General features: G+C 46.4%; 1 protein-coding gene across 12 annotated transcripts in view; it reads left to right on the top strand.

Annotated features, from left to right (window-relative positions):
• The window catches only part of Stard13 (StAR related lipid transfer domain containing 13), a 388,106-nt gene that overhangs the window by 362,971 nt on the left and 12,659 nt on the right, over window positions 1–12,476 (top strand). For 10 of the 12 annotated variants that reach the window (XM_085685254.2, XM_085685251.2, XM_085685253.2 and 7 more), the window contains 3 exons: window positions 119–292; window positions 1,379–1,595; window positions 9,572–9,770. In XM_085685254.2, coding sequence (XP_085541380.2) covers window positions 119–292; window positions 1,379–1,595; window positions 9,572–9,770 — 590 coding nt within the window. The remainder of the gene's footprint in view (window positions 1–118; window positions 293–1,378; window positions 1,596–9,571; window positions 9,771–12,476) is intronic. The other 2 variants (XM_085685249.2, XM_048419289.3) reach the window with 1 other exon arrangement.

Here is a 12,476-nt window from a genome sequence, read left to right as displayed (position 1 = left end):
TATGATGTTTTCGGCTCAGAAACTCCTGGGTAGCCATTTGTACCGAAGGGCTAGGTGGCTGGAGGTTTCCAGTTACCCTCGACTGGGTGACTGACAGTGCTGGCCTTCTGTGTTCCAGGCGACTACGATGGAGCAGCTTCCACCTCTCACACCAGCCGCAGCCGTCCCCAGCCACCCCGCACATCAGCAGCCAGACGGCGGCCCAGCTGAACCTGCTCCAGCGCTTCTCGCTGCTTCGTCTCACGGCCATCATGGAGAAGTACTCCATGTCTAACAAGCACGGCTGGACCTGGTACGTAGCATGTTCACAGGCAAGCACACGCTCAGAGCTAATTGTGCCCATTGCAGAAAGCCTCCAGCGTTTATATCCTGGTGTCTGGAGAACCAAGCACCATCTGCACTTCCCTTTCCTGGAAATCACGGAGACTTCTGCTTGTCGTCTGCCCTCTGGGCAGCCGGGCTAGGCCCAACGAAGCACGCGGAAAAGAAGGTTGCTTTATTTGTAGCTCCTGGGTGGTTTCCAGAGAAGGGAGTCAGGTTCTGAGAAAGAAGCAAGGCCAGCAAATAGTGACAAATGGTGAGCAGAGGAATTAGAAATGAACCTGCCACGAAATACGGCTGGCAGTTTGTGGGGAGACATCTGTCACTGGTCCTTGTGGCCGGGTCCAGGGCCCACCCCTTATAGCACTGATCCGCTAATTCTTCAAGAACGTTTCTGTTTCCATTGGCAAGTAAAGGGGAGATTTTGCAGTACGCCTTTGGAATTAGGGAGCTGATAAAAATTCAATAGCGTACGCAGACTTACTGTGGGTGATGAATGAAATTTGAAAACCATAAACACTACGTCATATAATATGTATAGAAGAATCAGTGTTGTGTTTATAAAAATGTTTTCAAAGGTTATAAATTGTGTGATCAAATCAATATACATATGTGCTAAACATACTATATATCCATGTGTGTTAAAATTCCCTTTAGAATGTAGAGCTGGCTCTAGAACATGAAAGACATAGCCAAGAAAATACAGCTCATCTTTTTCCCCCTTCAGTTTCTTCAACCCCAACCAGATGTTTTTTTCCTCTTGTAAGCTCTACATGCATTTTGTTTTGTTCCATTTTGGGGAGCTTTGAGTCTTCATCACATGAGAGCTGTTTCGGTCACAATTAAATTGGAAAATTGCCAACCACCCCTGAATTGAAAACGGAGCTACAAAGACGATTTGTTAATGTGAATCATGCTGGTTAACAGAAATGACATGTAGACAAGAGCCGCGTGTAGAACACCATAGATTGTGACTGACGTAGAGAAGGCTGAACTCTGCCTTTGCCTCTGAGGTATTCCAACTGGAGCTTGGCCTCCCTCTCGCTTGCTTCCACAGCCTCTCAGCACGGTGCGCCCCAGGGACCTTGCATGACCTGGTTTCTGTGAATTCCAGGTCCGTTCCGAAGTTCATGAAGAGGATGAAGGTGCCCGACTACAGAGACAAGGCTGTCTTCGGGGTTCCTCTCATAGTCCATGTCCAGAGAACAGGACAGCCCCTGCCTCAGAGCATTCAACAAGCACTGAGGTATCTACGTAGCAACTGTCTGGATCAGGTAGAGTGGTAAATCCCAAACATGGGCTTGGGGTGAGGGGATGGTGGACCAAGTCGGGCCTATCCGGTACAAGGCATACCTCACCAAAAGTAAACGGCACTAATGTCTTCAATGCCACGGTTTAATACGGCCAGATCCGTCCCTGTCTGGCTTTGGACAAGGGTCCCTCCTTGGCTCCTTGGCTACTGTGTAAGCAACGGAAGCTGAAGGTAGCAACGCGTATCTATAATGTCTAGTTTACACTCCCTTGAAACTGAGACGCAAGCTGTGGGCTGTACTACATTTTCAATTATCCCAAAGCCATTATTCACCCCACAGCGTTCTTGTACCAGTTACGTGGTTTCTGGAAGAAGAAAGAAGAGAAAAGGAACAGAATTTAGGTCTGTGTCTCCCTTTATTAACTTCTCAGAGCAGCACAGCGAGCAAAAACGAATTTATTTACATTTTTCTTTTTCAAAACTCACAAGTAAAATGTGAAAGCCATTTCAGGTGAGGGCATGGGAAAGGGTCACAGGAAGGAGACACTGAGACTGTTTTTAGCCTGAAGAGAGTTTGGGGACCATCCTAATGGTGGGCTCCACCCAAGCACAGAATGAGATCCATCCCGTAGTTTATAAATTCCCATCCATTCCTCCTTTCCATACTCTGCTCCAAATAAAGGCCGCACTGGCGCTTCGCAGACTGACCCTTGAGCAAGGGTGGCTGTGTAGCAGCCTCCCTCGTTCACAGTGCAGGGAAACCTACAACAGCCTTCTCCCTCAGGCTTTGTTGATTTGCCCTTGCCTTGGGCTCAGTGGGCGGGATGGGGCTGTGCTTCATGAACTCAGAGATCTTGGCTCAGACCCTTGTAGCGATATCAAAACAGACGGAACTTAAAATCGCAATGACATCTTGATGAAGTAAATGCCAATTTGCTGACATCTGGGGTTGACCTACCTGGCGATCGCCCTTGACCTAGCCAGAGAACGTGCAGATGGACAGTTTGCATATTTTTTTATGTCATAGTACAGGGCAGGTGGCTACTGTTTGGGACATTTGGGTGGATGGCTGTTTTTGTTTTCAGCGTAAAATGTCTGGCATGTATTGTTGTATCTTAGTAGAGGCAGCCAATGAACCTGGTTATTGACCTGTAATTTTTTTTCAGTAGCAGTTCTAGCACGAATCCACATTTATAATCAGAGTTTACTTCCTATAGGCATTTTACTGAGAAAACACTCGAACCTCTTTTCCAATGGCTAAAGTATTACAGCCATGCCCTCTGATATAACTTTATGGCCCCAGTTACATTTGGTTGGTTTGTTGGTACACATCCAAGATTCTGTTTCCTGACGAGTAGATGGCTTTGGGTGCAAACACACTCTGCCAGGTCTCTCAGCTTTTGTAAAAGTGTACACATTTTTCATAGTTCTCTCTGAGTTCTTACCTCTGTCCTTTCCTGAGATCTAAAAGACTGTGTGCGCCCAAGGCGTGGCCAGCAAAACCACTCAACAAGACAAACGACATACGCTCAGGAACACCTAAAGGAAGTGCAGTCATCCACAATCAGGTCCCAGCTAACCTGTGTTACCAGCAAATGTACTGTTCTCCTTGCCTCTCTTCCCCCCCCCAACCCCCAACTCCCACCCCTCCCCACCCCCGCCTCTATCCGAGGCATGTCCACACCCAGGTCTCCACTGTGAGGCCAACATCTCTCAAACCTAACGTCACTTTTCACTGTTTCGGCCATTGCATCATTGGGCTTTTCCCCATTGGCCTTGGGTGTGACCCTGCTCCCCACTACAACCCTCATTGATAAAACCACTGTCAGGATTTGATTGACTACATTGGTCAATATGTCCTCTTGTGCCCTCTCTGTGAGAATGAGAGGAAGAGCCCCCTTGGGTAGGGGCAGGGCTTCAGTACTTGAGAACCATGTGTTTCTTTTGGCCCACTGGCCTGAGTTTTGTATTGTAAGCTCCAAGTTCATCTAACTGGGTGTGTTTTCCTCTGTGTACCGCCTCTTGGAGAGCTCAGAGCCAAATACATATTCTGTCTGTCCTAAACGTCGGTACCTCTTCTCTTCGGGCCACAAGCTCCTCGCAGCCTCCTTGTCAGCTGCAGATACTCCTTTTTCATGTTCATTTTTCCTTTCTGATATCTTTCGAGGAACCTTTTGTCAATCACTGTCGGTCATGTCCTTTCTTGAACCAGCTTGGATATAAATAAATAAAATATAATGCCACTAGATAGAAAACACCCCTCACCCAGCCCCCACCCCATGGATTCTTAGGATGTCTGCACTGAAATCACCCCTGTGATTGGCTCCATCTCCCTTCTGAAGTCAAAATAAAAATCACAGGGAGAAAGGAAAGTGGGGATATAGCCCTCTTCAGCCCTACTACTGGCTTCTCCCCAGTATCAGTCTCAAAGAATCTCACGGTGGAAAAAACTGTGTACAGAGCTTTGTTGGGAAAAGTCTTTGTCAAGGAAACGGACATTAATGAGCAATGCATCCCACCTGTGAAGGCCATGCTTCTCTTGAGTCAGTCACGAGAAAGTAACTGTAGGATGTCTGAAGGGACATAGCTACCGTCCACTTTAGCCCTGCAATGGCCTTGCCTTGTGTATGGCCTTCCCTCCGCACGTCACTTACAGGGGAGTACACAGACAGTGCCTCCATGTGCCAGAGAGGTGACAGAGGAGCAGAACCAAGGAAAGCTGGAGACGCCGGAAGAAGCCAAGAGAATCAGGCAGAGTGGGAAGATAGCCCTGGAGATCTAGGGCACAGGCAGAGGGGCTAGGAACGGGAGGGGAAGCAGGTGCTCTTTCTTCGCCAATGGTGTCTCATCGGAATTGACAAGATTCACCCCTGCACGGGGCCTCGCACTCTCAATTCGGGACTTTGGAAGACCAAAATATCCCCCAAACAGCTTTCCTGTAAGCCACATTTTGAGAACCATCGTCTGAGACTGCCTTGAGGCTGCGGCATTGAACACTGAGTGGGAGGTCACCTGCAATTGGCGGGGTCCCATTCGGAAGGCTAAACATTCACCTGGAATGTCAGCACTCATCAGAAGGCTGTCAAAGCACAGGACCGGGAAGCATTGCCAGCACTTTCTGTCTCTCCCTCCCCAGCGCAGTGCCGTTTCTGTATGAGGAAGGGCAGTGGACCCATTGTCAGCCACACAGGTGGCTGCAGATGAAGTGAAGAAGGTTAGCCTTCCATTGTCAGTCATTTGTAGTCAGACGTGGTGGCCTGGGGGACTAGCCCCGCCTCATTGCGTGAGCTTTCCTGGCTGTCCTAAACCACCCTTCCGCTGCAGCATGGGTTATCTTTGGCTCCTGCCTCGAAAGACTAAGCCAACACTGCACCAAATCGCTGCCCATCACATACTCCATTTACGACTTCTGAATAAAGCCAACCTTTCTTCATTCGCTGAGCCCATTTCTAAAGAAGAGGAAATGGAAGTCCTGATAAACCTCATTAAGCCCTGCAAGGATTAGCATCAACAGGATGCCAAGGAGGAGGCTTAAGACTATTTAGATGAACTTGAATTCTAATGCAGCACTCAATGCCCAGCCACTCCTTTTAACGGAGCCACAAGATTGAAAAGCCTACTGATTCTGGGAAGAGACCTCCCTTTCAGTGGAAGTGTTCTCCACAGTGCCGCCTGCTCATCACATCATCAGCTGACTACCTGAGCGACAATAAAGGATGATCTGGAACCTTCTACATCAACTACTCCTGGAGCCCTGGCTTTTAGGTAGCTGAGTTTAGAGAAAAAGAATGAAAGTAACCCAAAGGGCACTCAGCCCTCGTCCTTCTGTCATTTAGCAGAGAGGACACAGACAAGAGATGCTTGTGCAGTGGGTTTTCACAGCTCAGGACCACCTACCTCCTAGAGAGGGAACTGGAGATGTGTTGAAGAAGGCAGGTAAAGAGCAAGCCTGCTGTGTGATCTCTGGAACCCAGCACAAAATAAAAATGTAGGATTCCTTGTTCTGTTTTTTTTTCATTTTTCAAAAGATTTAGTCATTTTTAATCTTATGTGTACAACTGTTTTGCCTGCGTGTACTGTATGTGTGCACTATGCACATCCCTGATGTGCCAGAAGGGGGCATCAGAACCCCTGGAAGTGGAGCTGCAGATGGTTGTGAGCCACCATGTGGGCTCTGGGAACTGAACCCAGGTCCTCTGCAAGAGCAACTAGTGCTCTTAACCGCTGAGCCATCTCTCCAGCCCCTCCTTGCTCACATACTTTTGAGAATCTCAAAACTGACAACAGAGCCTTCGACAAACTCTGGGTCCCTGTGAGACTGCTCAGATTTCCCATCCATTTGTGACAGGCATGGAAGTAAGTGGAAGACATGTTGCCCTCCTTGGACCTCACTCATAAGGACCTGAAAGGCCTGGGTCGCCTCTCAACAGCAGACATAAGGGGCATGTTCAAAATACAAAACAAACAAACAAAAAAGCCCACTTTCTGTTATTTTCTTAGAACTTAGAACACAGGATCTTAGGTCCACAATGCAAATTTATCCTTGCATTGGAGACTATTGGCATTTAGCTGTCCTTCACAGCTAAATAGGAGATGCCCTCCCCTTGCCTCAGAACTACACCTTCAGGAGGTGTCCAGGTACTGCTGACTGCAGTTAATAGAAACCGCAGTCCTCAGACAACAAGCATTCCTGGCTTGTTCATTCATCAATGGCCTGGTGTCTTCCTGAAGGCTGCAATTCTTGGGCCATTCTTAGCTACTGTACCTAAAATCTGATCTGGTGTTTTTGAAGCCACTTTGCCTCTAAGTATAGGAAAGCAGCTTTTCTTCTAGGCTTCCAACAAATTCCACAGAACCCAGGGGTATTTCCCACATCCCCTGGACGGTGAGGACAAAGCAGGAAGTCTCTGCTGGAATCTAAAGCGGAATGAATCAATTCCCTACCACCCTCCAGACCGCCTGTGTGCTCGGAGCTGGCAGAGGCCTCTCAGAGCCTACAGCTAGAGAGCCCCAGACAGATTTGTAATCATTGAAATCACAATGTTTTCCAAAAGAAAAAACCTGGGAATGAAACAACACAAAGAAGGCATCTGGGGTGTACACATGTGCAGACTCCCAAAGAGCCACAGGACCCCTGAGGCCCAAGGACTGAGTTGAGCAGTAGCAACATAAGTACTACTTTTATAGACCCTGATCAATGCTTCTTTGCTGGGAGGGGGAAAAATTAAATGAGGATATAAATAGTTATGAGTCACACTTAAGGATACGCCCTCAGGGCACTGCAATCTTGGGAAGACCCGTGTAGCACAGTGCAGTGTACACAGTTCAGAGCCTGCTTCCAAAATTACACAGACTCAATGATGTAAACAGATCGAAGCTGGATCTCACTTCAATAAGCACCTGCTACCTATCTTGATTTCTTCTTCTTCTTCTTCTTTTTTCCTACTGACAATGAATGCTTTCTTCCTGTACACTGTGATGCAATTTGAAATACTTGCCAGACCAGGAAAAATAAATGTTCTCTAGATTCAGTGGGGAGAGTCATCCAAATATAGCTAAAGATGGCATTTTTCTAGACACTGCAAACTTGGAACAAAGTAGCTAGCACATTAAAAAGCAATTTGCCTGAATATCTTGATCTGTGGAATTCTTTGATAAGCCCTGGAATGCAAAAAGCTATTCCTAAGAATTCTGTTCTTATGACCAAACAATGTAGCAACGTTTAATTTCCCCTGTGATCTATGCAGCTGACATGTTCAAACTCTCTAATGGCTTGGATTTTTTCCCCCCTTGTTCCAGTAAATAATGATAACGGTGATACTGTTGCTTTCATTTAGAGCAACAAGCACAAGACGCCAGGATTGGTATGACAACTATATACATGTGTTCCCCCAGGTATCTGGGAGAGAGCAAGGGCCAATTCCACCTGTCCACCACTCGGGAACATTCCACCTTGCTCTCAGAGCAGTGAGCAGAAACTGATAGGCTAAGTGTTGAGAACTCGGCGCTCATATATCTGAGCCAAGGAAAGCTCAGCTGTGGTTTGGATAGGGCAAGTCTGGGATAGAGGGCTCCTAGAGATGTCTGGACCTCACTCTCAGGATTCTCATTGTACCCTAAGGTCTCTGATCGCCTCACTTGTCCACTTTAAGGTCCTTATCATTTTCGTATCTTAATTGCTATGTGTGGTGACCTAGAAGGTAGATATGTAGTGAGTGTGGCAAAGGCTCTCTTTTATCATGCTGAGGGTCATCATACAAGGCCCGCTCTCTAAATTCCTAACTATGATTCTAAGCCTATCTCCCCAAAGTTGCTCCCCTGTGCAATGTATCTTAGCTGAAGGTAAGGTCCAGTCTCGAACACAGGGCAGATCAAGGTGGCGTCTCTCCAGATGCGCAGAGCAGATCATTGCTCTTGATCTCTGCTTAGAGACTGTCCAGTGGGTGTCCTGTGGTTCGAGGACTATCTGGTGATCTTGAGTAAGTGATATCACTGAGTTCTGGTTATCAGGTCCAGTCTTGGGTGTAGTGGGGTTCCTGAAATGTTTTTACATGTCTAAAAGACTTTTTTTTTTTTTTTTTACTATTCTTATCACTCTCTGTTTATCAGGGAGCAAGGGGTCTAAGTGCTGTAGATGAAAAAGTCTACACTGGGATGTAAGAAATGGGTCTGGGTCTTACGAAGACAACTTCATCATCCATAGTCTTTAGCCAAGGCGAAAAGAAAAGATACAGGTTGATGTCTATGAAAGGGTGCACAGCTGCGCTTGAGTAGGCAAGCTCAGCCGGCTGTGGTCCAGCCTCACTCAGCGCACACAGCTCAGCCATCTGTGGTCCAGCCTCACTCAGTGCACAGCTCAGCCGGCTGTGGTCCAGCCTCACTCAGTGCACACAGCTCAGCCATCTGTGGTTCAGCCTCACTCAGTGCACAGCTCAGCCGGCTGTGGACCAGCCTCACTCAGTGCACAGCTCAGCCGGCTGTGGTCCAGCCTCACTCAGTGCACAGCTCAGCCGGCTGTGGTCCAGCTTCACTCAGCGCACACAGCTCAGCCAGCAGTGGTCCAGCCTCACTCAGCGCACACAGCTCAGCCGGCTGTGGTCCAGCCTCAGTGCACAGCTCAGCCTCTTACGTAACTGTCTGACGTAAAGCAATTGTGATTTAAAGCACAATTTTGAGCATTGAGTACAACCCTGAGCACATATTTTGATTTCATGAAGTGCTGACCTTAGAGGAACTGGAATTTCTACCAAGCGGTTTCTACCTACTTTTTAAAAATCCAGTCTCTTTTCTTGTTTAACAGTCCATTCCTTTTATGTTTCCCACATCTGATACTGTCTATAAAAAGCCACCCAAGAACCAGTCACACACACCCCAGCTGATCATGTATATATATATATAAAATTCAAATGTTAAAGGAGAGAAACTTTTTCCTTCTCTGCCCACTAATGACTTCTAGTATAAAAAATGCCTTGTATTAACTGGGCAGTGGTGCCACATGCCTTTAATCCCAGTACTTAGGAGGCAGATATGGGCGAATCTAAGCAAGTTCAAGGCAAGCCTGGTCTACAAGGCGAGTGCCAGGACAGCCAAAGCTACACAGAGAAACTCTATTTCAAAACAAACAAACAAACAAAACTGCCTTGTATGGATACTTGTTGAAAAAAATGAGTCAAATCACACCATCTGCTGTTACAAGAGTGTGCAACTTGGAAAGCACATAAGCACATCCACATGTGTCTGGACATTAAGTCTCTGCTGGGGCTCTGCAGGGAGGGATACTATCCATGTATCTGGCAGGAGAGGGGGGTCAATGCTTGACTGTTACCTAAAGTAGCTATACTGGAAACTCAGAATTGTGGAGGTAGGATGGATTCCTAGCTCATCCAGTCCTTCCAGTCCTAGCCCTGGGCCTCCTCTTTGCATCCAGGATTCCAACCCCAAGAAAGAAGTTGTAGGCAAAAGGAGACAGGGCTTACACATCCTTGTGCCTCATTTCAGGTGGGTCTTTTCCGCAAGTCGGGAGTGAAGTCTCGAATCCAAGCTCTGCGCCAAATGAATGAGAGCTACCCTGAGAACGTGAGCTATGAAGACCAGTCCGCGTACGATGTGGCAGACATGGTGAAGCAGTTCTTCCGGGACCTCCCCGAGCCCCTGTTCACCAACAAGCTCAGCGAGACCTTCCTCCACATCTATCAGTGTAAGTATCAATGGTACAGTGGGCTCACCTGTCAAGAGGATGAAATTTTAAAGATGTATCATGTATGTATGTGTGTGTTTGCATGTGTGTATGTGCATCACATGCATGCAGTGCCCATGGAGGCCAGAAGAGGGCATCAGATCCCCTGAAACTGAAGTAACAGATAGCTGTGAGCCACCATGTGGGTACTGAGACCCAAACCTGGTTCTTCTGTGAAAACAGCACTTTCAGCTACTGAGCCACATCCCCAGCTCTACAAGAGATGGAATTTTAATTCTACAAGTAATTCATGAATTTGTGAAGAAGTATATAAAAGTTACAGTCCCACCTCTTCAGAAATAGCCTTTGCTCGGTTTGCTATGTTTATCTCCATGCCCTTCTTTGTATGTGTCTGAGTATATCTTCCCAAGATCAATATATGCCTACTCAGTACATCCTCGTATACATTCTCAAGCTAACTTCCAATATAGTTCTAATGTATTTAAAACAAAAAAGGATCTAATAGAATGGTGTGTGTGTGTGTGAAACCTAATTTCAGTTTTGGAAGGTAAACATTCTCTTTGATTCAAAATTTGATAGTAGACGCAGAGTCAAGTGTATGATAACGATTAGAAAGAAAGAAGGAAGCAGATGTATTTTAATTGGTGATATGTACGCAACCAAATCAAGGTTATACCTTAATTCAGCTAGCTTACATTTTCATTTGGAAGAGTTTAAGTGACATTAAATCAGTAGTTCTCCACACAGCCACTATAGCTAAAGTAGTAATGAGAAGAACAATTGATTTAAAGGCCCATTCTGCTAAATGTAGTTACAAAGGCAGGCATTAGGAAGGAGCAGGCAGGCCTTTTCTCAATAGGATAATGATAGCATTACAAATTGGCAATGAGCTTCATGGCCCAAGTATCATTTCTTACAGCGAAATTACTCTGGTCCACAGACTTTGATTTTTACATCAAAATATTCATCAAATGGGTCCCGAGGTGGAACTGATGCAATCTGAAGAGCCCTGCTACAGGCACTCTGTACCACATGTGTTTAAGAAGTAATATTACAATTCAGGGAGGACTGTACCACCCATCAAAACAGAACAAAGGGTGGCACACTAAATAAATCTTATGTTGTCAAAGTGAATAGGTTAAGCTGAATTCATGTTCCTGGAGCCCCACCAAAAATGTTCGCGGTGGTATTGCTGGAAGAGGTCACACTCTGTTTTTCAATGAAACCTCCTTATGGATATAGTATTTGCATTCAATCAGCCCTTGAATTGAAGCTGGCACTATCTACAGCTAATGCTAAATTATTTCCAAGAGATAAATATCTTTTTAGCTCTTCCCTAGACTTGCAACCAAGAAGCCAGACTAAAGCCAGGCTTCATTTTATCGGAGCAAACATTTACAGAGCAGGGCTGCGGTGAACGCTGCAGAACTTTAGACTGTGTGACCCTCACTGTCTGTCCTTAGGGATCTTCGACTTGAGGGAGATGAGACCAGCGCATAAATGACTGCAAAACAGTTGGAGAGCATCGTTTAAAAAAGGAAAAAAAAGGTTACAAAGACAGATCCATGAAGGTTGAGGTTAGCAATGGGACCCTGGTGGAAGGAAATGGCTGGATGTCAATATGAAGGAACGCATTTTGGACGAAGCAAATCACTGTGTCACAAGTGTGCAGGGGATTTGTCCTGTGTAATGCACAGCACTGCACCAGGGGACACCGAGAATCTAGGAGGCCAGGGTCACACGAAAGTGGCATTAATGACTAGGGCAAGAGGTTTATACTTGATCTGGTATGGACTGGAGAGCCACCAGATGTTGGAAGACTTAGTTACAATGCCCGAAGCAGAACCAGTCTCCCACACACAAATAGTTATTTAACAAGTAGAACGTTTTATTAGTACACATGCCATGAAGTAAAATTAAACCATGCTAGTGTTGGGTAAACCTACAGTCCACTGCTGCTAGATCATCAGGGTCTTTGCCGCTCTCAAAGTCAGACTACAACCAAGTGTGCTTACAAAGTGGTTCAGTTTCAGCACAGTTGTCAGAACTTAGAGAATTTACAGAATTGCCACACCTCCATAAAGTCACACTTCGAGGCACCAAGAGAGAGCCAAGCATCTCCTTGGACATGTGTCTCTTCTCATGGAGAACATGGACCTCACAGAAACTCCTAATGTCATCACTGGTCCCATCAGCCTAAGCTGGTTTACAATGATCCTGACACAATCTGTGGAAAGAGGAATTGAGTGATCAACCACCTTTGGTATGAGCTGATATGGTTCATCCTTGGATCCGTGGGAGGGTCCAACCGTCCCATAACCAAAAGGAGTGGAGAAGGGAAGGGAAGTGGGTCACAGGGTGAAAATTTATCAGAACTGATTTTGAATCTGTGAATCAGAACCTGGTGAGTAAGAGGAACCAGGTAGACAAGAATGGAAGCTTAGGGAGCTGGCACTCTCTTGGGGTTCCAACAGATAGATTCCATGGCATAGCAACAGGTATCCAAGCTGATACTCAGGTTCGGCTGCCTCCCAAGTCTCCAAAGTATCTCTGTCTTTGGCTCTGCCACCCTCGCTGGCTGCTGTCAGAGGCTTAACTCGAACACAGTGTTGGGTGGGTCATGAGAAGATCTTAATCCTACCAGTCTATAAGAGAGGACGGTGAGGGACCTGAGGCACCCTAAGACTTTCAGGCTTGGTGGCCGGG

This window comes from Myodes glareolus, chromosome 2 (assembly GCF_982192425.1).
Source record: "Myodes glareolus chromosome 2, mMyoGla1.1, whole genome shotgun sequence".
Taxonomy (NCBI): Eukaryota; Metazoa; Chordata; class Mammalia; order Rodentia; family Cricetidae; genus Myodes; species Myodes glareolus.
This window is presented reverse-complemented; position numbering and strand designations above follow the sequence as displayed.